The sequence below is a fragment of the Neovison vison genome, chromosome 1 (genome assembly GCF_020171115.1).
Source record: "Neovison vison isolate M4711 chromosome 1, ASM_NN_V1, whole genome shotgun sequence".
NCBI classification, from domain to species: domain Eukaryota; kingdom Metazoa; phylum Chordata; class Mammalia; order Carnivora; family Mustelidae; genus Neogale; species Neogale vison.
The window spans coordinates 168,467,510-168,491,631 of NC_058091.1; the positions used below are offsets into that span (position 1 = coordinate 168,467,510).

The 24,122-nt window shown below is 57.3% G+C and overlaps 1 protein-coding gene across 4 annotated transcripts in view; it reads left to right on the forward strand.

Annotated features, from left to right (window-relative positions):
- Positions 1-24,122, forward strand: part of COL23A1 (collagen type XXIII alpha 1 chain) — a 318,044-nt gene that overhangs the window by 284,140 nt on the left and 9,782 nt on the right. For 3 of the 4 annotated variants that reach the window (XM_044262799.1, XM_044262818.1, XM_044262810.1), the window contains 13 exons: positions 7,939-7,965; positions 9,552-9,578; positions 10,908-10,934; positions 14,893-15,009; positions 15,816-15,851; positions 16,172-16,198; positions 16,646-16,672; positions 18,782-18,835; positions 19,149-19,211; positions 19,649-19,693; positions 21,002-21,079; positions 23,093-23,146; positions 23,718-23,762. In XM_044262799.1, the coding sequence (XP_044118734.1) occupies positions 7,939-7,965; positions 9,552-9,578; positions 10,908-10,934; positions 14,893-15,009; positions 15,816-15,851; positions 16,172-16,198; positions 16,646-16,672; positions 18,782-18,835; positions 19,149-19,211; positions 19,649-19,693; positions 21,002-21,079; positions 23,093-23,146; positions 23,718-23,762 (627 nt within the window). The remainder of the gene's footprint in view (positions 1-7,938; positions 7,966-9,551; positions 9,579-10,907; positions 10,935-14,892; positions 15,010-15,815; positions 15,852-16,171; positions 16,199-16,645; positions 16,673-18,781; positions 18,836-19,148; positions 19,212-19,648; positions 19,694-21,001; positions 21,080-23,092; positions 23,147-23,717; positions 23,763-24,122) is intronic. The other variant, XM_044262826.1, reaches the window with a different exon arrangement.

Genomic DNA, 24,122 nt, shown 5'->3' on the forward strand with positions numbered 1-24,122 from the left:
CATGGATGTGGGAGAGCGCAGGACTGCCCCCACCAACTGCAGGGCTGAACTTGGGGGGCCACAGGCCCCACCTAAAGAGAGCGCCACAGTGCAGCCCATGCACCTGGATCATTATCACAGCTTCCCTAACAGTTCGAGAGAAGCTGGAAATCCAGATTTCACACAAAATCTTTGGATCCTTAAGGGTTCCAACTAATTCAACACCAGCGCAGGGTAATTGCATTGTCTGGAAACCAAGGAGGGTCGGCCTCACAGCCCAGGGGGTGGCAACGGGAGAGGCCTGGGCATGGCTGGGACCCCAGGGGTCCCCACGAAGCACCTGCAGCCTCAGTGTCTGCTGCCAGCCATCCCTGTCCCTCTGTCCCCTGGCCTCTCGGTTGCACCTTCTGCCTCCCTTAGACTATCTCTCTTGTGGTTCATGCCACACGCAGACCGTTACTGTGGGGTCAGCTGCTGCGTCCTGCTAGCTTCCCACCCCAGACTGCTACTTCCAGTACCTTCCACCAGACCAGCCCCACGTGCCTGGGCTGGAGAACCCAGCCCAGAGGCTGGCGGCTCAGGGACACAAGGTGCGCCTCATTGACCCATACTGCACGGTCCCACACCCAGTGGGAGTCGGGTGGGCATCTGACTCCCTTCTCCCCACCCAGGAACCATCTTTCCTGATACCTGACAGGGTAATCATGTAGCAGGCAAATGTGTAATTTTAGCAGGTATTTTGGGATCGGTTCAAAGGCATAGCACCATCTCTTCCAGCCACGATGTATAATACGGACACAGACGTAATTGCTTCCAGCGCGCACAGGATAGACTGAGCGTGCCCTCTCCCCAAAATAGAAGCCAGATGGCTTCCTGGCCTCACAGGATCGTAGAGCTGAAAGGGACCCAGGAGATTTTCTAAGCGGAGGGTTACAAACCCAGATGCGACCACAGAGCTGGCAAATCACCTGGTCGGGGGCAGCGGGCCACTCGAGGGGCAGGGCCTCCGGGCCAGGGGCGGGGCCTGTGACCCAGGGGCGGAGCTATGCTAAGATGGTTCTTGCCTCGCCACCTTTGCCAGGCACGCCACCTGGGGGTGGAGAGGCGGCACCATCTTCCAACCTTTCTAGGAAAGCACAAACTCTGGATGTTTGTGCACGATATCCCAGTTTTTGAAAGATTGCAACTAATTCAGTTCGTTAGGTTGGGTTTGGGTTTCTTAACTGTGCGAACCAAACCAAGCCTGGCTCTGGGCCAGCCCTTCACCCTACAGACAAAGAGTTGGAGGGTGGCAGCTGGACCAGGCCCCTAACCTCAGCAGGTTCCTGGAACCCCGCCCAGCTAAAGTCTTCATGGCTGACTGAGTTGGGACACCATCAATTGATGGCTCTACAAAGGGCCACAGATCCCAGGACGGGGTTCCCGGGAGGAACCGGGGCCCACCACCAGGGCTGGAGCTACAGCCGGGCTGACCCAAGAAGCAACGGTCCTCTCTCTACCCCACAGCGAAATCCAAGCCCGGGAAATTACTAGACCCGGAAAGTCTTGCTGTGGTCCATGTGTGTGAAGCCTGGTCTGAGAAATCAGAACCACATGGGGCTGACCTGCCCTGCGGCAGCTGCCCACCCACTCTAATGAGGGAGCCTTCACACAGGAATGCACACATCCCAGCCTGGGACCCTGGGGCCCAACAGCCTTGTAATTTGATGAATTGTCAACATCTGGGCCGTAATTACTGGTCCCTGGACTGATAATCCTGGTAAGCCCCCTCACATCCACAGGCCCCGTCCTGGTGCAATTTGGAGGCTCCATTCCCCGACGGGAGCCGTCAGCATGAATTACAACTGGCAAGGGAGACAGGCACCCCGCTCCAGCCGGTCTGAGCATCGACTCCTGTCTGCACCTAAACACGGCCTGTTTATGGATTTAGCTCAGTGCAGCAGACACTGTCGCAGATTGGGAAGCCTGAGCCCCAGCTAATCAGGGAAGAACAGAGCCAAACCCTGTGCGGAATAAACAGTCGGCCCAGCCCTTTTGCTTCAGGGTCCCTCCAGCAATGAGCCAGCAGACTCAGCTTCCCAAACTTATTTCCCAAAGAAATCTCCCCTCCATTGCCGCTCCTGTTAATTTTTCCTAAGAGATGGCTCTGAAGAACTCTGCTTGGGAAATATTCAGTGGTGGGAAGTTGGAAGGGTGGGAGCAGACCCACGAAGGTGCAGCCAGAGTCCCACCACCTGCCATTCAGAAGAACCAGACAAGGTCACTCCCCAGCACTGCCCGGGGCTCATGCAGACCCCATGCCTGTGTCAGCCTGCCTCCAGGGTCTCATGCCTCTGGTTGGTCTGGGAGAGGAAGAGGCAGAGGAGACAGACCTAGGACTCCTTCTACTGGACACGTCCTTGGAGAGGAGAAGGACACGTCCCCCATTTTGCAGATAAGAAAACTGAGGCTCTAGGTGGCTCAGGTCACTGAGCTAGGCGAGGAGCCAAGCCAGCACACTGGGGGGCTTTTGGCCTGCCTGGCCTGCGTGTCTCGTGCACAGCACATCCAGCAACTGTCCTGGGGCTCTGCTGATCTGCAATGGGGAGGGGGGCAGATAGTGATTTAAAGCAGAACCGAGGCTTGTAAACAGCTGTGGGGTTTCCTGGAGGGCAGAATGTGTTGAAAACCTCTGGTGAATTCCATGGCTTTGATCAGGCAGGAGAACAGACTGGCCACGGGCATAGTGCTGTTGGCGTCCGACCCTCTGGAGTGCCTGTCCCGGGGAAGCGGAGGCTCCGAGACAGAATTTGAACCCTGGCAAGGCCAAAGTTCTGCGTTCGCCTGTGGCTGCCTTGCGTGCCTTCCTTCCCCACTCTTTTTGTGGGAGATGCCCCCTAGTCTGGGGCGGGGGAGGGCTGCCTTGACAGGACAAGACCCCTGTCATCAAGGACGTGCCCCCGCCCAGGCCTGGGGTCTGCTTGTCCAGAATGCTTGCACTCCTGATGGCCCTCCTCTGCCCAAGACTGGCTTGCTGTCAGCTAGAACACTCAGTCTGGACCCTTCCCCGCCTCACTCCAGGCTGACCGTGCCCTCCACCCCGTGTTTGTCCTTGATTCCCTTCAGACCAACTCCTGGCCCTTCCCTCGAGCATTTCTGCTCCTCTGAGGACTTCCAGAGCCTGGCTCAGGCATCCTTCCAGCCCGTGGAAACGTCTGGTTCATAGATGGTCCACACAGCCTCCCTGTGAGGCTGGGAACGCTGCCCTCCTGAAGAGCCACAAGCAGAACGAGGGTTTAGACAAGACAAGCTGCAGGAAAGAAACCTACTTCACAGTGTGTTCCCTGGTGTTTTCCAAACTTACTTGACCCGCAGATCCATTCCTCCTGTGGGGTCCAAGCCAAAGGAACATCTCAGGCTCCCTTCTGCAGCAGACGCTTCTAGAAAAACAGGGTACCCACAGCCCTGTGTTCTCTCTGTCCATACAGCAGACATCCTGGAATGGGGCTTGGGGACCCAGCATTGATGGACCAGAGACAGGCCCAGCCCCAGGAAGGGCCGAACCAGGATACATGCTCTGTGCCGAGCAAGGGGCAGGCGGGCTTTGGGCACCAGACCAGGAGGTTGGGACATCATCCTGCAGGAGTGAGGCTGCCCCAGAGGGGCTGCAACAGAAGAGCAGGTCTACATTCTAGAAAGTTCTCCAGGGAGTTGCATGGGAGAGACTACAGGTATTAGGGAAGGGCCACGGGGATGATGCTCAGGTCTCAGCGTGTGTCATAAGCCTTTTGTGGAATGTGGCGAGAAGGGCTAAGACATGCCTTGTGGGGCCAGGGACCAGAGTCCCTGGCATCCTGAAGCCAGATGGACCCACAGATGTTCACTGTGCAGCCCATAGAGGACTTTAAAAATAAGAAAGGCAGGGCTCCACATATGTGCTTCTCCAGACACGGACTGCTTCCGGCGGGGGGGGGGGGTTTGTCACGCAGACAGTGGTGCCTGTGCCGCCCCTCTGGGAAAGGAGCTGGGGAGGGGTGAAGGAGGTTTGCTTTGTCCTGTCTCTTTCTGCACGGTTCATGTGTTCTACTGAGTGCACATAGCACGTGTGCATGCACACACACACACACACACACACACACAGGCCAGCGATGCAGGGAGGCCTGCATCTCCTTGTCACAAGTGAGGCGGCCCAGGTCACCAGCTGGCATGTGGGCAAGGCTGGATTTGGTCTCAGGTGTGTCTGAATCCAGAGCCAGCCTCCTCTGACCACCTGGCATGTCTCCTAGAGCTCAGCCCCGGGGCTCTCTTCCAGAAGGATGGGGACCCAGCTTCAGGGGATGTTGCTGCTCCTGGAGGCTCCCAGAAGGGCCATTTGAGCTGGGCTTTGAGGAACAAGTAGGAGTTCTCCAGGTGGAAGCAGGACTGTCTGCAGTGGAGGAACTGGGAAAGCACAGCTTGGGGCCAGGAAACAGTGTGGTGGGTGAAAGTCCGTGGGCCTCCAGAGGCCCCACATATACTCCCTGAGACCTCTGGAGCAGCTCTCTCCAAATCCCAGGGGCTGCCAGGAGGCCACGGTGTGGCAGAGTTTAGGGGAAAGCTGGGGCAAACCCAGGGCAGGAACAGCCCTGCTGGGGAGAACAGGTAATGGGGATGCTGAGATTCTTAGAGAGGTTGAGTGGCTCTCCTGGGGTCACACAGCAAGCACGTCTGTCTGACCCAGCACTCTCTCTGGTAGAGGCCTAGGGTGGCAGAGGGTCTAGAGAGCTCTGCCCAAAGAGGGGCTGTTCAGTTGGGGAGACAGGAATCCCAGAAGGAAGGCAAGGCCCGTGAGCCTCTGTCCTAGGTCTCCTGGGACCTAGGGGCCACCTGTCAAGGGTGCTGCCCTGTGCTGTGGGAGAGGGAGAACTGCCTGAGAGGAGGGCCTGTTTCAGCCCTTGGATGGTCCCAATGCCTCAGCAGGATAGGGCTGCGGGGCCTGCTTCCCAGGGCGGCAGTGAGGGTGGAGGCCGGGAAGGGTGTGGCCCCAAGGAGAGGGGTGCCCGCCTCCCTCAGACTAGCCCTGCACTGAGCCCCAGGGCCTGTGAGGGGCCCCTTGCTGCCAGTGACTTAGCTGTGAGGCCCACTGTGTCCTCCCTCCGTGCACGGCATGGCTCAGGAAGAGGGAGGAGATTAACTCAGCTCTAAGCTTCTTCTCTTTTTTCATCTCTGTCTGCATGAGGGATTTGGGCAGATGAGGGAGCATGGCCGGGCGATATCGGCGCCCGGAGGACGGAGTGGAAGTGCTTTTCTGGACTCCAGCCCTGGCCTGTTCTGGCTGGGTCACCTGGGGCGAGACCTTCTCCTCCCTGGGCCTCAGTGTCCTCCTGTAAGACAGGGATGATAACACCTGCCTTACAGGCTTGCTGCGGTGATTCAGACTTAGTATGGGGGCCACGAGGAGCCCCCAGGTAAGACTCAGGGTGGGACTGGGCCCCTTGTGTGTTCTGGTCCTGGGGAGTAGAGGAGGAGCGGGGTCCAATTTTAGCAGACTAAGAGGGGGGGCCCTCAGGCCCATGGATCCAGGGGTCAGGCCAGCTGGGAGCCAGCAGGAGGTGGGCCAGCGAGGGCAGTCCCTGGTGAGCCTCAGCCTGGGAACCCTCCTGACCAGGAGCCCTCAGATCCTAGACCCCACCCCATCTCCTGGGATTCCTTCTGCCCCCAGGACATGGTCTCGAAGTCCAGACCCTCAGCCGACCTTGAGGCTGGTGGCCAGGGCCACTTAAGGGACAAATTTTCAGAACTGCCCTGGCTTCCTGCCTGGAGCAAGGCCCTGGTTTAAGGAAAAACCCCTCTTAGGACATCTGGGGACGTAGCTGGCCCAGTTCAGGGAGGTCTGACTGTGCACCCAGGGAAACTGACTGTTTGCTTGGGCCCCAGGCCGTGTGCAGACATGAGGGAGGAGAGACTGGCTTCCAGGAGCCAGAGAGTGTCTCCCAGGTAGAGGAGCCAGGGCAGGGCCTTGAAAGCGGTGGGAACAGCCCACGTGAAGCCATGAATATGAGAAAGAAGCAGAGAACTTGGGAAGACCAGGGACACAGGACAGCCCCAAGGTAGAGGCTGGGCCGGGCCATAAGGACACCAGTGCTGGGCACAGGAGTGCAGCCTCCGCAGGGCAGGGACACGTGAGAGAGACCAGGATGGGAGGGAGGTTGATCTGAGGCAGAGCGCCTGTCTGCTGCTCACAGGCCCTGTGCCTCTGGGCTGTGCTCTCTGCCCACGGTGCCCTCCCTAAAGCCGCAATTGTTACTTTCTCAGGCCAGAACTCCCTAATCTTTCCCAATACCCCCCAGAGCCTGACAGGCTGTCTCCCTGCTCAGAACTGCCAGAACCCTTTGTCTGTCCTGCTTCGGACTTTCCACCTTATACTGTACATTATCTGCTCACGCTTTGTCTTTCTCACTACCTTTCCTTGCTTTGATTCAACACACACTGAGAGGCATGTGCTCTGTGCCAGGCCTCATCCGAGGACTGGGGACACGGGGGTCAGACCCTTTTCCTGGATCCGCTGGTAGACTTGTATAGACCACACAGTGACAATGCACAGTATGATGTGTGACCCTTAGAAAACGGGCCGGGTGCAGGGACAGATGGCCTGACTTCTGAGAAGTGAAGGAGCCCCGAGGGCATCGTGAAGGAGGAGGTGACTGAACAGAGGATGGTACACAAGGGGGTGAGGGGTGTGCCTGGCGGGCATGCGGTTCATGTGCAGGGTCAGGAGAGTGGAACTGCCTAGAATATTTGCAGCGTCTGTGGGATGAGGAGGCTGCGCAGGGAGGAGGACAGGGGTTGACAGAGACTGGTCAGACCCAGTTGGTGGCACTGCCCTTGGATTCTTGTATACTCTTACCCGGTGGGGGAGCTCAGCGGGGCTTTCTGAGTGGGCAGCGGCTGGACAGGCAGAGGGCACCCGTGGGGGCTGCTTGGCAGCCGTCCCTGGCCCCCTGCAGACACCACGGAGCCCCCAGAGCCTCTGCGATGTGCCAGCCCTTGGGACCCAGCCTTGGGAGATTTGGCTTCTCTTGACCTTGACTTGGGCCTGCTAAGGCCACAGCAGTACAGGGAATTAAAAGAGCCTTTAGGACTCTTCAGGCCTGTCTTAGCCTGTTTGGGCTGCTCTAACAAAGGGCCACGGACTGGGTGGTCTAGAAACAACAGAAATCGACTTCTCGCAGTCTTGGAGGCTGGAGGTGTGAGGTCAGGGTGCCGGTGCGGTCGGGGTTCTGGTGGGAGGCCCTCTTCCGGGCTGCAGGCAGCTGCCTCCTCCCTGTGTGCTCACATGGTAGACACAGAGGCCAGCAGCTCTCTGGAACCTCTCTTCTGAATAGGCTGACGCCCCATTCATGAGGCTCCTAACGCCATCACACCAGGGATTAAGTTTCAACACGTGCATTTTGCGGGAGGATGCGTTCAGTCCCTGCTGACTTACGCGTGAGTGAACTCAGTTCGAACTGGATTAAAGAAAAGCTGCGGACAAGTAAAGTGTGTAGCGGGGGGGGGGTTTCAGCAGCAGAACTTTTCTGCTCTCTGTCTCTCTGCTCTGGCTTCCTCTCTGTTGGCTCTTCCTCAAGCCACATGGTGCCCCCAGGAGTTCCACCTTAGCCCCATCAGAGAAAAGAGCCCTCTTTCCCCTACAGGGTCACCATCCAAAGTCCCAGACATGACACTCATCTCTGAACCCCTCACCCTGGTTGAGAGAATGTGACCGTACTCCCAAGCCACATATGTGCAGATGGGGGTGGTCCTGGAGAAGAAGAAGGGCTCTGTCATGGAGGAGGGGATTCTGGACAGTAAACACCCAGATGCCCTTGAATGAAATGTACTCAGACCACGGGCTCACGTCAGGTTTTGGTCTTTGATATCCAGTAGTGCTTCTGGGTCATAAAACACACAGGAAATGCCTATCTGGTGTGTAACCTCTCTCTCTGTCTCTCTCATTTCCAGGGGCCGCTGGGTCTGGATGGCAAGCCCGTAAGTGATTACAGGGAAATTCTAGGTGGTCCTGGGACTGGGCCACTTGTGGGGCTGGAAGTGATAGGGGGAGGGTGCCAGAGGGAAGGGGCCACCGGGAATCCGGCTCAGCACAGAGAGAAGTCATTTGGGCATCAGACTGGAGTTCAAATCCAGCTCCACTACCCGCCGACTGTGCACCCTTTGGGAGGCCCTTCACCTCACAAGCCTGAGGCTCTGTCAAATGGGTCCATTGACCCTCCTCGCTTGAACCAGCCCTGCAGGCTGGGGATGTGGAGAAGTGTAAATTGCACTTTGACATTGAGTCAGCCTTCAAAACATACAAGCCCCTCCTAGCAAGCCCCATGCACAGAGCATTCTCCCCCCACCCCCCAGTCTCAAGACTTCCCAATGGTAGACACTGGGCTGATGAGTTCTCAACACCTGGGCCAGGAGCCTATGGTCCACAGGCATCTTCAGCAGAATGAACACGCTGCTCAGGGAGACAGCATAATTAAATAAATAATTGGATGTGGGTGGATCGGCAGGTGGGTGGGTGGATGTACGGGTGGATGGACAGATGAATGGATTGACGGATGGAGGGATAGATGTATGGAAGGGAGCGAGGATGGATGGATGGATGGATGGATGACTGGCTGGGTAGATGGATGAACAAATGGATAATGAATAGCTGGATGGAAGGACAGACGGGATGGATGGATAGATGAAAGAGTTGATGAAAAGATGGATGGAGTGGGTAGATGGAAGAAAGGATGCATGAATGGACTGATGGAAGAATGGCTGGGTAGATGGATGGATGGATGGATGGATGGATGGATGGATGAATAGTTGCATGGAAGGACAGACAGATGAATGGTGGGTGGATGCAAGGAAGGATGTATGAATGGATTGATGGATGGATGAAAAAAATGAATTGATAAATGGTTGGATAAAAGGGCAAATGGATAGATTGATGAATGGGTTGATGAATGGGTGTATGGGTGGGTAGATGGAAGGAAGGAAGGATGGTTGGGTAGAAAGATAGTCAGATCAGGTTATGAATCAATGATTGTACAGTGGCTGGATGCACGGGAGACTGAGTTAGCGGGTGGACAAATGCATGATGGTTGAGCGGACAAGAGAGTGAAGGAATGAGTGAAATAGTAAGTGACTGAGGAGCTGCCAGACGAGGTGTGCCGTATCAGAGGATGGAGAAATGAACTGACGTCTTATGGGGACAAGTCGTTAGGTGAATGAACCAGCAAACCCATTATGGACAGAAGGGATAATGGAAAGTTAGGGGCAGCGGCCACCAGGCAGGCACAGGAGGGGCTGAGCTTGGAGGGCTCTGCTCTGTGGGGGGAGTGACAGCACATGTGTTCCTACCTCAGCTGAGAGGTCCCGGCCACCCTCAAGTCCCCTGGCGCCCCTCATGCAGAGGAGCGGGGTGTGGAACTGTCCTGGGCCCAGCAAGGGCAGTTGTCATTAAAAGCAGACAGACTTATGTGTTTCCCCACCCAGCTCCCCACAGCTCTGCTCAAAGCCTTAGGGAACCCAGCCCAGTCCTCCCCACTCAGGACTGTTTTTCTTTACCTTTTTTTCTGCAGGGACTTCCAGGCCCCAAAGGGGAAAAGGTAAGTGATGCCAGCAGCAGTCTAGATGCGGATATGATGAAGGATGCCAGAAACCTGCCTCCAAACCCCAGCTCTGGAGTGTGGCCCCGGGCAGGTCACATCCCCTCCTGGAACCTCAGTTTTCCCATCTGGAAGGTGGGGCTAAGAGTGCCTCCCTCCTAATGGTTACACGGCTTATATTTAACAATCCCGAGTGCCCAGGGGGTGACATTGGAGTCCCCTCCACACCAGAGAATGACAAAACTCAAAGCAAGGTCTTCGCAAAATGAGGAGTTTCCAAAGCAAAAAGTCATGGAAGAGAGGGGGGAGGGGCTGGAGCCAGGAAAGCTTGGGGGACTGGGGTTTGAACAGTCACTATAGATGGTATTCTTTGTGAGGAGTGTGTGGCCCCCCCCAGGCAGACAAATTGTGGGGAGCTGCCCCTGTGGTCTTTACAGCACCCCCCGTGAGAAAAGCTTCCCTAGCATTTGGCATGAAATGTCACTGCAGACCCCTGGAGGGCTGGGACCTCCAAGTGCCATGGAAGGGAGGGGGCAGGAGGGGCCACCCATGTGTCCCACGGCAAGATCAGAGCAGGGAGGGGCCAGAGCAGATGCCCATGTGGCAGGATCCTTCTAGGATCCACATCTGGGCCACGTCCACTCCAGCCGCCCGCTGTGGTGTGCTCTCCGAGGTAAGTAAGGCCAGCCAGCATCCCTGGCCACCCTCAGAGCGGTGCCGGGCACAGGATCCCAGGCTCAGAGCCTCAGGGTTGCCTTAGGGCTCTGCCACCAACCACATGGCTTTCGATGGGTTGGCCGGCTCCGTGGGCCTCAGTTTCCCCATCTGTCAATTAAAGCAACCTAACAGAGAAGTGATTTCCTTCCTGCTGGCTCTGGTTAAACAAAGCAGAGGCTTTGAACCCAGAGAGAGACTGGCATCTTGGCACCCATCCCTTCGTGACATCCAGCCCCAAAGCTTGGTGACTTTAGATGTTCAAGTAATTACCATTCCTCGCTGTGTCGAGGTTCCAGGATTCCAAGAGGACGCAGGGCATGGGGAGCAGCTCATCTCTGCTCTGCCTTGACTAGGGGCTGGCCACAGGCAACACAGCGCCTGATTCCAAGCCCTGTGTGTGTGCTTGCTGTGTGACTTCAGGCTGGCTACTTAGCCTCTCTGTGTTTCGGTTTCCTCATTGGAAATGGAGATTAGAAATAAAACTCTCGTGATATGTTTGTTAGACTTGGGTGAGACTAAGTGGGTAAAGCAGGGAGCACAGAGTAAATGCTTAATACGTGTGATAGGGTAAAAATAGTAGCAGTGACCCATCTTCCTGCTCTTTGTCCTTAGGGCGCACCAGGAGAGCTTGGCCCTCGGGTAAGAGCTGACGTAAGACCCCCTCACCCGCCCCACACAGTTCACGTTACCGTATAATAAGGCATATCTAGCGTCTCTTTTGGGTCCCTGCCCCTTACCTCATGGGCCCACTGTCTCTGCCCACTGCCCACCATCTGTCCTTCTATGGGGTTTCATTTAAGTGGCCATGGGCTGGAAAACCCAGGGCTTCCTCACAGTCATATTTGGAGTCAGACGGTGGATGGGGGACAGGGTGGGGACAGTGGGGCTAGCACTTCCCCCAGACCCGAGACTGACCTTCTTGAGGATGGCTGGCACCTCAGGAAGAGGGAAGGTTATGGGTCAGCAGCTGAGCTCTGCCACTTACCAGCCAACTAACCTTGAGCGACTCCCTTTCCCCTCTGTGACTCAGTTTCTCCAACTGTGGTGGGTGGGATTGACAGCCCCTTATCCAAGCTGCTATAGCAAAGGTTCATGGCTGTCATAAAGGTGGGATCCCCTGGCCCTCGGTGCCCCCAGGGTCCAAGGGCCAGTAGATCCCCTGGCCCTCGGTGCCCCCAGGGTCCAAGGGACCCGGAAGTGCCTTGTGCCAAACCTGGAGTCTCTTCAATGAAGCAGAGTGGGGAGCCTAGGTCGGATGGGCCCCACAAAACAGATCTGGGCAGAGGGTCACATCAGAGGCCCTAACAGCGTGCCCCCTCCATTCCTGCCACAACTGGGATGGACGCCCATCTGTACTAGAGGGGGCTGCTCCCTAAAAAGGTTATGGGCTGGAAATTGTAGCCAGTGAGCGAGTACCCCCACAGCCAGCATCTGTGAGCACTGGAGGCAGGGATGGAGCAGGGGTGAGGGGCAGGCACTGTGGATGGGGGATGGGAAGGGGAGGCAGCTAGAGGGCTAAGTGTGGGCCACATCCTGGTCCTGGCCCCAGTCCCAGTCCCAGTCCCAACTCTGTGGCCCCACGGCCCCAAGCCCAGTTTGTGCCACCAGACCAGAAGGGCCCATATAACAGGTGGTCGCGATCAGGAGCCAAGAGCCCCGGGCTGACCAGGCTGAGGCCCCAGGACAGAGCTCTTCTGTGCTGGGCCTTTGGTTGGAGGGCAACTGTGGGGTTCCCAAAAGCTGAAGTCAGAGCCAGGGTACCCGCATTGAATTTGGTGACCACTGAGAAAAAGCCTTGTGCTTGCTTTCTGGTGGGTGTACAAACGCTGATCTTCTGGAAAGGGGGTGCCCACTCCTCAATTGATGAGCTCCCCCAGCCCAGGAGTCATGAGAGATCTTTCCCAGAGCCCTCCCTCCACCCTTCATGGGTATCCTCTCCTTGTCTCAAGGTTCCAGCCACCTCCAAAACAGCCTCCACCCTTGAAAGTTCCATGGCTTAAAACAACAACGGCCCCCATTGTGGGCGGGGGGAGGGGGGCAGATCTCTCTCACTGAAGCCAGTCCAAGACAGTAGCACCCTCCCATGGCCTCAGTGGATGCAGCTGTTGGCTGGGAGCTCAGTGGGGAGGTATGCGCTTCAAGTCTTCTCCCAGCGTGGCAGTGGGCTTTCCAGAGGGGCATGCTAAGACTAGCATACCAGGAGGCCAGTTAAGAGCCTGGCACACCTCACTTCTGTGGCATACTGTCTGTCCCTTCAGCCATGGGGCCTGCCCAGAGTCAACATGGGGAAAGAGGAGTAGACCTCTCTCGGTGGGGCAGTGGTGGAGGGGGGGCCCACTGCAAGGTCCTGTGGGATGGGAAGGAGCATAGCGACCATCTTTGGAGAACATAGTCCTCCTCTCCCAGTCGCTGGGCTGGGTTGAGTGGCTTTGCCCCCCCCGAAACAGCTTTGTCCTTTCCTAAGTCACCCTGTCTGCCTTCCTGACCATACAACCTGTTTGCTGGCTAGATGGTTTTTCCACGGCTCAATCCAGGCTTTATAAGTAGAGACCATCATGGGTACAGTCGCCACGTCTTCAAGGTAGCCTGGCCCAGTGGTGTGTCCGGGCCTGCTGGTTTGCGTGCTCCCTTGACTCACCCCTGCGTTTCCATGGTTAGACCTCAGCCAGCCCGATCCCAACACACAGGCAAGGCAGCTGGCCAGCCTCGTGTCCCGAGTAACTCAAGGCCAGAGCCTACCAACATCTGCTGGGACCTGCTCACGTGTCGAAACCCATTTACCTCCCCAATAAGTAGAGTCCAGGCCAGTGATGCCTGTTGTGGGGCCCCTGGGCTGTGGAGGGAGCGGGGCCTGGGGTGTTTTCTAGTTTTTCCTGACACAGCAGCAAATGGAGCAGGAATCACCCACCGCCGTCCCCACCTGCACCTGGGCAAGCCAACCAGACTGTCAGCTTGCTATATGTCAGACTAGAGTCCTGGCCTCCGGGTCGGGACCCTGAGTAGTGGACACTGAGAGCCTCAGTCCGGTTTTTAATTGGGGAAAACCAATGAATTGTGTCTGGGGTCCAGTTGGCAAGAGAGGGGAACCTTCACATTACGGGAACCAGGGATTCAGAACGCGTCCAAAAGGCATCGCTTGCCTCAGTGGCCCTGAGGAGCTGCTGCCATTCCTAGCTCTGCAGCCCTGGGGAAATGATTACCCTCTCTGTTCCTGACTGCTCTACATGTAAAATGGGTCATTACAGTGCTGGGGTTGGGTGGTCGCAAGGTTTGGAGAGAGCCAGGTCAGAGGAGGGTTACATCCGCAAGAGGTTTCTTCCTTTCTCGGCCGTGGGAAGTTTGGGGACTGCTGTCGCTGTAAGCCAGGTGTGCCCCATGACCTTGCCCCGTGCCACGGGGGCAACAGGAAGTGCCAGTGGCACCGTGGCCCCCCTTTCCTTGCAGCTGGGGGCCACAAGGTGAGGGCTCTGGCTGCCTGAGGTCTGACCCCGTACTAACATCAGGTCCTTGAGTTGGGGGTGGGATGCTGCATGACTGAGACTTTGTGGCCCTTTGTTGCTCTTTTTTTTTTTTTTTTTCAACTTTGTATCGCAAGGTGACTGTCGGTTCACAATTAGTTGTAAGAGGTCGTACCCCATGCACCTGTCCTCCACGCTCCCCAGTGGTGACATCTTGCCTCCCCGGGCAATGTAGTCTCACAACCAGATAATTGACAGAATCCACCTGCCTCACGGGGAGCTCAACCATCTTGCCCATCAGGGTGTGTTGAAAAGTCTGGGCGACGTCATCACACTCAGTAGACTTGGGTAACCACCACAGGAAGATCCCCCATGCTTCTTCAGTCCCCTCCCGCCCTGCCCCATCCCTGCCCACACCCCCAGCAGCCACCAATCCGTCCTCCATCTTCATGATCTTTCCATGTCCACCCTGGGTATATTTGCAGCCATAGAGTCTGAGCCACTGAGATTGGCTTTTCTCGCTCAGCATCGTCCCCCGAGATCCCTCAGAGCTGTTCAGCGTGGATGTGCCTTGTTCCTTGTCATTATGGTGGAGCTGTGCTCTGTGAGACGGCTGTCGCTTAACCGTCCCTTAGCCGTTCACCCACAGAAGGACATTTGGGTTGATTCTAGTCTGGGGCCGTTACCCCTAGAGCAGCTGTGAGCATCCGCGGGAGTTTTCATCGCTCTGGGTAAGGCCCCAGAAGCACACCTCCAGCACGGGATAAAGGAGGCTGGCCTACGAGGAAGGCCCTTCAGGACGTGTGCAGACCCCTTTCTGGGGGAAGGGACTGGTGGGGCTCACATGCTCTGCTCCTGTACCCAGCGTGTCTCATCTCAACAGAACACCAGAGCTGAGCTCCAGGCACTAAGGGCTGGGAGAATGGCACATCCCTTAGCTTTTATGTCAAAGTACAGGGACCTGTCTGTCCCTGTGGCTGCCGAGAAGCCCAGGATTCAAACACTTTCCTCTGAGCGACCCCCACCCCCAAACCCACAAGGGCTAGGGGAGGGGTGGTCAGTCCTCTGCAGAGGCTACTCTCTGGAGTCTGGAGCTCCTCCCCTCCCCCTCACAGTAAGCCAGGCCCCATCTCTTCCAGGGAGACCAAGGGCGAGATGGAGCTGCTGGGCCTCCGGGGCCCCCTGGACCCCCTGGAGCCTGGGGCCCTCCTGGCGACACGGGGAAAGATGGCCCCAGGGGAGCACAAGGCCCAGCGGTAAGAGAGGGCATGGAGGTAGAATACCCCTGTCCACAGTTCAGACCCAGACCCATGTTGCCTAACCCCAAGCCCAACCCAGACACCTGCCCCACTCCTGCCTTAGACCAAGTGCCGTTTAAGACCTTGACCCCAAACCCGTTCCCAAATCTTGGTCTGCACCTTCATTTCTGGCTGTTACCCAGACCCTACCTTTGGCCCCTACACTCTGACCTGACTCCAAACCCGACTCATACCCTGCACCTTAACCCCAAATACAACCAGAGATCCTAACCTGACCTTGGCTGCAATTTCAGTCTCGATCCTAACCCTGACCCTGAGACCCATATGGAGCTGTTTCCTCCCCAGATTTTATTCTCCCCACCCCACTCTGGCTCGCTCGCCCCCCGATTCCTTCCCTCCCTCCAGTATTAACTAGTTAGGCTCAGTTGTCCTCCTATAGCTCTACCCAGACTCTGGAGGCCAGGCTTCATGGTACTACCCCTTGCCCTACCGCAGGGACTTAGGCCTGTCCTTCCCCTCCCACGCAGAGCCAGCCCTTCCACCAAATTGCCACAAAATTTCCACCAGGGTCCCCTCTTGGGGCAGCTAGCTACTCAGTTGGCTCATCCATTCCTATTCCCGTTGGGCACCTAGCTCCCTGAGCCTCAACGTTCTCATCTGCAAAGTGGGAACAAGGACACCCACTCATGAAACAAGAGACGGCTTGGAGCCCCAGCCCAGCGCCCAGCGCAGGGAGTGGGCTCCGTTAACCGTGGAGTCCCTGTGTCCCTTCATCAAGATGGTCTCCTCTTCTGCCTCCTCAGGGTCCCAAAGGAGAGGCTGGACGTGACGGCGAGATGGTCAGTATCCAGGGCATTGGGGCAGCCTGGGGCCCCATTCATTCAGGGGTCCAGAATCCCCAGTCCCACTCACGGCCAGCAGTGGGGAACCGATGGGCCAGGCCCCCAGCTTTGCATCCCTGGGAGGGCGCCCCCCCCGCCCAGGCCACTGCCCTGCTTGAGATCTGACACGGAAGCAGCCCTCGATGTGGGAGTCAGGGCTAGAAGGGGCAGCATGGCCCAGCCTCCTGCCATCTGGCACTTGGCGTCACCCTTTACACAATGATGTCCAAAAGCAGCCACCGGTATCCCATTTAATACTTTCTCCTCTCTTATTCCAGGGCCTGAAGGGACTCCCAGGGCCCAAGGTGAGTGATCCCCTGTCCCCTGCCCCAGGCATGGGAGGGATGGGCTCCCATCCCCTCCCCCACCCCTCTGGTCAGCTGTTCCATTTCTTCTTTGCCTGCTGGGGGGTGGGGAGCAGGGGATGGACTGGGGTACGCCTGAAGAAGAAGGGCTTTCCTTGTTTTCTCCTTCATCTCAGAAACACCCCCCAGAGGCTGTGGCATCACATGCCCACTTGTAAGAGCAGTGACTTGTCCAGGGTCATTCAGCATGGGGGGAGGGGACTGGTCAGGAGCAGAGTTGTGGACTGTCAGCCCCACCATCTCTGTGCACCTGTTTGAGGGGCCAGGGTCTCCGGGCCATCCCCGGTCATCAAGGCCAGTTCCACCGGAGGAGCAGGTGGCCTGGTGTCTGGGCCATGTTCTCAGGGCTCTGACCTCTCTCTTGCACCCCTCTGCCTCCCGTCTTAGGGTGAGCCCGGCATTCCTGGAAAGAAGGTGAGGGGGGCCCCCCAGGAAGGGCTTCCTGGTGGGGGTGTGGGAAGTGGCTAGGGAGATGGGCAGGGGCTCCCCATGGGGCAGGGCGGCGGGCGGGTGGTGGCCACAGGGATGTTCTCACCAGACCCAAGTCCTCTGTCTCAAAGCCCAATTTCCTTCATTTACTCACTTATTCACGGATTCTTTCCTTTCTGCAAACACAGCAAATTCGTTCCCACTTCAGGGACCTGGACAATGGTTCTCAAAGTGTGGTCCTGGGACCACAGCATCGCTGGGGTCTTAGGCGCATTTGGAGGCCAATCTTGGACCCACCTAGTCAGAGACACTAGGGGCGGGCCACTGGGATATTGTGGTTTATAATAAATCCATATTTGTGGGCACCTGGGTGGCTCAGTGGGTTAAAGCCTCTGCCTTTGGCTCAGGTCATGATCTCAGGGTCCTGGGATCGAGCCCCGCATTGGGCTCTCTGCTCAGCAGGGAGCCTGCTTCCTCCTCTCTCTGCCTGCCTCTCTGCCTACTTGTGATCTCTGTCTGTCAAATAAATAAATAAAATCTTCTAAAAAATGACAATAATAAATTCATATGTGGTCTTAGTCCTCTGGTTTCTGGAGCAGAGCTCCTAAAACCCTTGGAACTCCTGAGTGATGAACCAAATTTGAAGGTGTCTATTGTTATGTTAATGGTGCGACTTTAGGGACAGCCGCCTCCCCGCCCCCAGAATGGGGGCTGGCTGCCTGGAGAACCAGCCGTGTGATTGGAGGGTTGGCGTTTTCAGTCCTGGTCTCCAGCCTTCCAGGGAGGGAGAGGGGCTGCACGTTGAACCAGTCTGACCCATGGCCTCTGTCACTATGCCTCCATAAAAACCCCAAAGGATGGGGATCCTGAGAGCTTCCGGGTTGGTGAACATGGGGAGAATTGGGGAGAGCGGCACTCCTGGAGAGCTCATGGACCCTCCGTGCCCCTTCCCCATGCCTTGCCCGCTGCATCTCGCTGTTCCCGACTTCTATCCTTTGTGATAAACTGGGAATCTAGTAAGTAGAGTGTTTCCCTGAGTTCTGTGAGCCGCTCTAGCAAGTTAACGGAACTCAGGGAGGAGGTCATTATAACCGTCAGTCTATGACGGACCAATCTATAACAAAGCTTTCTTCTGGTGCCTAAAGTGGCGGGTGGAGGGGTGGGGGTGGGGGTGCTGTCTTATAGGACTGGACCCTTAACCTGTGGGATCCAACGCTCTCTCCAGGTTGACAAGTATTAGAATGGGGTTAAATTGTAGTGGGGAATCCCCTGGGTGGGGGTGTAGATACACCCCGCACCCATCAGAATTGGTGACCAGAACTTTTATTTATTTCTTTCAAAGATTTGATTTATTTATTTGAGACCCAGAGAAGAGAGCACTAGCAGTGGGGAGGGGCAGAGGGAGAAGAGAGAAGCAAACTTCCTGCTGGGCAGGGAGCCCGATGCGGGACTCAATCCCAGGACCCTGAGATGATGACCTGAGCCGAAGGCAGACACTTAACCAACTGAGCCACTCAGGTGTCCCCCTGGTGACCAGAACTTCTAGCTGTGGTCTGTCCAGCATCTCTCCCGGGGTGACACTGGCATGCACTCGAGTTTGGGAACCACTGGCCTGGGGTGGTCTCCTTCCACCCCTTCCCTTGCCAGGTCTCCAAAAAGCTCCCCTAGGTCACTCTGAGTCCCTCCATCCCACCATCCCTTTACACTCTTTTCCCAGCGCTGCTTCCACCTCCTGGCCTGGTGCTGTGGGTTTATCTGGATAGTTCCTTGCCCTCAGGCCCCTCTCTTCCCCACTGAGCAGGGACCCTATCTGCCTGGCCCACAGATGGGCTCACACGTATTAACTGAAGGAGCCAATCCCCTCTCCTCCACCTGCCCGCCCCTCCGTTCCGTGTGCCAACACCCCTCATGCATGCTCTGGGCAGGGCCTGGGGGACCCGCCCTCCCCGCTCCCCTGTCCCTACCCAGTGTGACCAATGCTGGTGCCCGCAGAGGTCTGGTGGGCTGGTGGGCAGGGGAGCACGGGGTGGGGGAGACACCCAAAACCGGTATGCCTGGGCCTCAGGGCTGCAGCCTCAGCTGCTCTCTCCTCAGGGTGATGACGGGATTCCAAGCCAGCCAGGGCTCCCCGGACCCCCAGGCCCTAAGGTAAGTACTTGTGCCTCCCCCAGAGGGCCCCTGCCTCCCACCTCCCTTGGCTCCCAGCTGTCTGGTGAGGCCCCTAGCGGCCCTTTCACAATGCAGGTTTGGGGGGTGGCGCCCACTCTACCCTGTCCCCAAGGTAGGACAAGGGTATCATCCTTGCTCCCTTGCCAGCCTGTCTCCAGAATGTCACCTGAGCCCCCCTAGGGGCCCTAACTATGCCCCAGGGGGCCTCAGGCGTGTTCCTCAGGAATCACAAAGCCTGCAGCCCCCAGCTGGCCCCTGGTACGCTCACTCACTACAAACGTCTCTTTTGCAGGGCGAGCCAGGGAACACGGGGCCTCCAGGAGAAAATGGTGTGGACGGCGCCCCAGGGCCAAAGGTGCCTCGCTGTGCGCAGCTCAGACCTGTGCCCCCATCCTGGGGTCATGTGGCTTTGCCTCCTTTTGCCCTTTTAACTGGGGAGTTGCGGGAGGACGTGGGATCTGGGGTCTGGTTCTGTGGGCCATCAGAGGCTGGCCCCAGGGGTGGCCATGGGTTTGGGTGAAGGACAAGCCCCCCCCCCACTTGGCCATGTGGCTCAGTCATCCTGCAGTTGGGGAAGCCAGGCCATCCCTCAGTGGCCCAGCTCTACATACTGTGGGGTCTGAGGGGGCTCCCGTTGGACCCTCCTTCCAGGAGCTCTGTTTCTGGGGCACTGACTGCATACAGAGGTCCCTTGGGGCTCCAGCACGTGGGCCCTGCGCTTTTGGGTGACTTGGGGACTGGAGGGGCATGGGGCGGCCATGCACACGTGGCTGCAATCTCGCATCTCCCTAGGGAGAGCCCGGCCAGCGAGGTGCGGATGGAGTCTCAGGACTGCGGGTAAGTGAGTCCCCCCTCCGGCCATGCCAAGGGAACCCAGGGGCCTGGAGCGCTTCAGATGCCCCCGTCATTTCCCATGGGAGACCCCGAAGGAGCCCTGGAGCTCCGGGAAATGGGAGTCTTTTTTTTTTAATCATTCATTACTGATTTTTTAAATTTTCAATCTCACCATACCTACTTTCGGTAAAACGTTCAAATATGCATGTGTGAAAACGAGCTGTCCCCAGCTGAGTGTCCGCCCTCCCAGAGTCTTGCCTTATGTTCAAGCACAGACCTTCTGTGCATCACCTGGGGCAGGAGTCGGGGTGACCCCCCACCTTGCAGTTTGTCCCTGTCTCCAGAAGCAGAGCCACCCCCCCACCCCTGCGCTGGTCTCTGATCATTTGTGACCAGCCGCTGTCAACCCACCTTTAGGTCAACACCAGTGGTCCCGTTCCCTGCTCCATGGCCTCCAGCAGTCATGAGCCTGAACACTCCTGGAGGCTGCTTTTCTTTTTCTTAGCCGAAAAATACAAGGCTAAGCCCACAGCCTGGTCGCGCTGGATTCGGCACTGAGCGAGGGATTCTGGGGGACCGTGACTGCGGAGCCTGCTGGCAAGGGAGGACCCCTGGCCAGGGTCTCTGGGCCCTCTGCAGGGGGCTGGCTCCAGGCCTGAGCAGAGTGCTGCCCATCCCTCACGGTGGGCCCAGCAGAGAGCAGCCTGGGGCAGAGGGAGGTTTATCGAGGAAGGGTTGGGGGAGGAGGGCCCCCATTAGAGCACATGCGGGTGTGGACACCTGCGTTTGCAGACCGTCATGCACACGCGAGCATGCACAGCTTCTACCAGAGCCTGGGACACTGAGGCCCAAGGCTGAGATCGAGCTGGCAGTTGGTCTACACGGTATCTGGGCATTTGGGGGAATGTGTTGATTTCTGCACCTTTGTATGGCCGACATTTTGAAATCGGAAGAACTTCACATCAGAATGAAACTTTTCTGTTTTCCCTGGAGAACTCCGGGTTGAGACCTCAGGGGACTTGGGTTCCCATGGGACTGGCAGCCAGACAAGGCAGGAGCGTGTACTTCTGTTGGCTCCAGGCCCCGGACACCTGCTATCCAGGCCCTGGAGCATCTCTCAGGGACTGGGGTGCCCGTGGCCACGTAGATTTTGGAGGATGTGCTCACGGGGGTCCCATCGGGTTACAGCTGAGCCAGCACACGGCACACAGACTTTCCCTTGTGGGGGCCAGGTTCCTAGGGTCCCGGGTTCAGATACACGTGAGGCCACCTCGGCCCCCCCCTGAAATTCTCACTCTTCCTCTGCCTCAGGGTCCCCAGGGCCTCAAGGGTGAGCAAGGAGACACTGTGGTTATAGACTACGATGGCAGGATTCTGGACGCCCTCAAGGTAGGTTAGTGGCAGGACCGGGATGCCTCCTGGTTCTTTTCCTGGGGAGACAACCACATACTTAGTGTATCGGTCCTGCATTTCTTTACACAAGGGTCGGGGGACAGCTTAGCACAAAGACCCCAGCTTCGCCAGGTGTGTCTGATAAGGAAATCAGAGCTATGCTGAGCACCCCCTACCCCAGATACTAAGAGCTGCCGTGAATTATGTGACCCTGAGCTCCCCAGAGGCCAAAGTGAAAAGGGAAGCTCCCTGCTCAGGGGCAAGAGACAGACCATTTCCTGATGTCCAGTCCCAGGCTGGCACCTTCCCCAGCGAGCACAGGCTGGAGGGCTACGTCTTCTAGTAGCTGTTGGGGGAGGATGACGGCAGCCAGGCCTGCCCCCAAGGAGCCTCAGGAGATGCGCAGTTGCAGAGCCCTGCCGGATGCCCGGCAGACTTGGAACCTCTTTCCCGTGGAGGCAGGGGTTGGGTTTTAGCCGCTCACAGTTCCCAGGGAAGGGAGCTTGGGAGGGCGAGGGGCAGGCATCAGAGACTGGACAGGGCCTCAGCACCTGACCCCACCTGAGCTCCATTCAGTTCTCTCCCACAGGCCTCGGGGAAGTACACACTGATGGTAACTGTGGCCCCATCCCAGGCCTGCACGGGATGCTGTGGGGTGCTGTGATGTGGTCTGAGGGCCTACACACACACGGAGAGCCAGCCTGAGTATAGGGAGGTGGGAGGAAGATTCTGGATGCCTCTGCCCAATGGGCAGTTGGCTGTCCCCATTGGTTCTTGAGCCAGAAGTGAGGTTCACAATACATGTTGTGGGGGTGCCTGGGTAGCTCAGTCGGTTGGGCGTCTGCCTTCGGCTTGGGTCATGATCTCAGAGTCCTGGGATTGAGCCCCGCGTTGGGCTCACAGCTCGGCAGGGAGTCTGCTTCTTCCTCTCCCTCTCTCCCTCTCCCTGCTTATGCTCTGTCTCTCTCTGTCAAATAAATAAATAAAGTTTTTTATTTGCATATATATAATATATTATAATTTATTATAATAAATAAATATATATATATACCCATATTGTGGGCAGGCTGATTGAGGAATGGCATGGAAGGTGAATAAAAGTGGGTGCTGGGGCAGCTGGAGGCAGAGCACGTGGGCTCTGGGCCAGGGTGGGGGAGATGAAGGAAGGTAGGAAGAACAGAGACGTCTCAATGGGGGGGCCAGCAAGGAGGGCACAGGTCACTGGGATGAGGGGCTGGGCAGGTTGCGGCCCTGAGGAGGGGGCACAAGCCTGGAGGGTGACGATGAGCCATGATAGGCAGGTGGCCTGTGGGACACCTGGGCCAGAGCTTGGGAGCAGGGTCAGACCTAGAGATGCCACAGACGCCGTCCCTTACTCACGCGACCCACGACTCTCCAGCATTAGACTGCAGGCAGTAGAGCCAATGGGCAGAGAGCTCGTGGGAGGGACAGAGAGGGCCATGCTGGGCTACTGTCGGGGATAACATTTTTGGCTGGCCTTGAATGCCAGTGGGGGATTTATGCTTGCTATAAGAGGCCATAGGGAGCCAACGCAGGGTCTTGAGCAGGGGAGTGTTGTGACAAAATCTATGTTTGGGGGATACTGGCTCTGAAGGCAGGGGATTCTGGACCCACCATCGCAGTGGACTTGGTGGTATCCCACCTGGTCCCTGGTGGCACCTCCCTCCTCCTCCTCAAGACAAGAGTGGGGACTGGGTGGAAAGCAGTCAGTGAGAGGCTTTTTTTTTTTTAAAGATTTTATTTATGTATTTGACAGACAAAAGAACACAAGTAGGCAGAGAGAGAGAGGGAGCACCCAACGTGGGGCTCGATCCCAGGACCATGGGATCATGACCTGGGCCAAAGGCAGAGGCTTAACCCACTGAGTCACCCAGGCACCCCCAGTGAGGGGCTTTGACGCTGCTGCAGGCCAGCCAGAGCCCTGGCTCCTGGGGGTTGGAGGGGGGTGGTACTTGCGTACACACTGACCAGTTTGACTTTCACACACAGGGTCCTCCCGGGCCACAGGGACCTCCAGGGCCCCCAGGGATCCCTGGAGCCAAGGTGAGTTCATGGGCCCATTGTGTGGCCCCCTCCAAGCCCCCGAACTCCAGCGCCCACCTCCCCTCTCCTGTCTGCCATGCTCACTTCCGCTTCTCTCCTGGCATCCCAGCCTGACTCCTGGGGGTTCAGAGAAAGTGGCCTAACCAAGCTGGACGTCCTGTTCCTGGCCCTCGCTCCTCCCTGGAGGCCCCATTCCTATGTGTAAACCCTCAGGACGTCCCCAGGTCCCATAGATGACAGACAGAGCCGTTCCTGTGGCCCGCACCCATCACTTACCCACCGCTGCCTGGCTGACTCAGGAGACCTGGAAATCAGGCGAGATCTAGTCCTGGCTGTTGCCCTGGGCTGTGTGTCCTGCCATGAGTCATTGAATCTCCCTGAGCCTCAGATTCCCAAGCTCTCACCCCCTAGACTGTAAATTACAGCCCCGGTCTGCATCTGCCTGGAGGAGCTGAGGAGGGGGCTGGGGACAAGGGCATGCCTTCCTAGGCTCCGCCCACTTTAGGGACCACAAGGCCTTCTCAGGGACCATGGGACACCATAACCCCCCTTGTTTTCTGTTCCCTTCCAGGGTGAGCTGGGATTGCCTGGTGCCCCAGGAATCGACGGAGAGAAGGTCTCTGGGCCTTTTGTTTGCTTGGCAATGCTGGTGCCTAGTGGTGGGCTGCGTATGGGCGTGTGTGTATGCGTGTGTGTGTGTGTGTGTGTGTTCAGGGTTAGTACAGGGCAGAGTGTGCAGCTAGGGTGCTTGTCCTGGTTCTGCCCTTAGACCTCGGGCAAGTTGCTCGCCTTCTGGCAGCCTCAGGTCCTCCCCTGGAGGGGAGGACGGTCCCAGGTGTAAGCCTTAAATAATCGTGTGTGTGTAAAACACTTAGGGTGCGATCTAGGGCAGAGTGTTCAAATATTAGCTAACGTCGGTCCCATTGCTCTGGGTCCTACGAGTATGGCTCTAAGTGCACACTGGTGTGTCCCCACG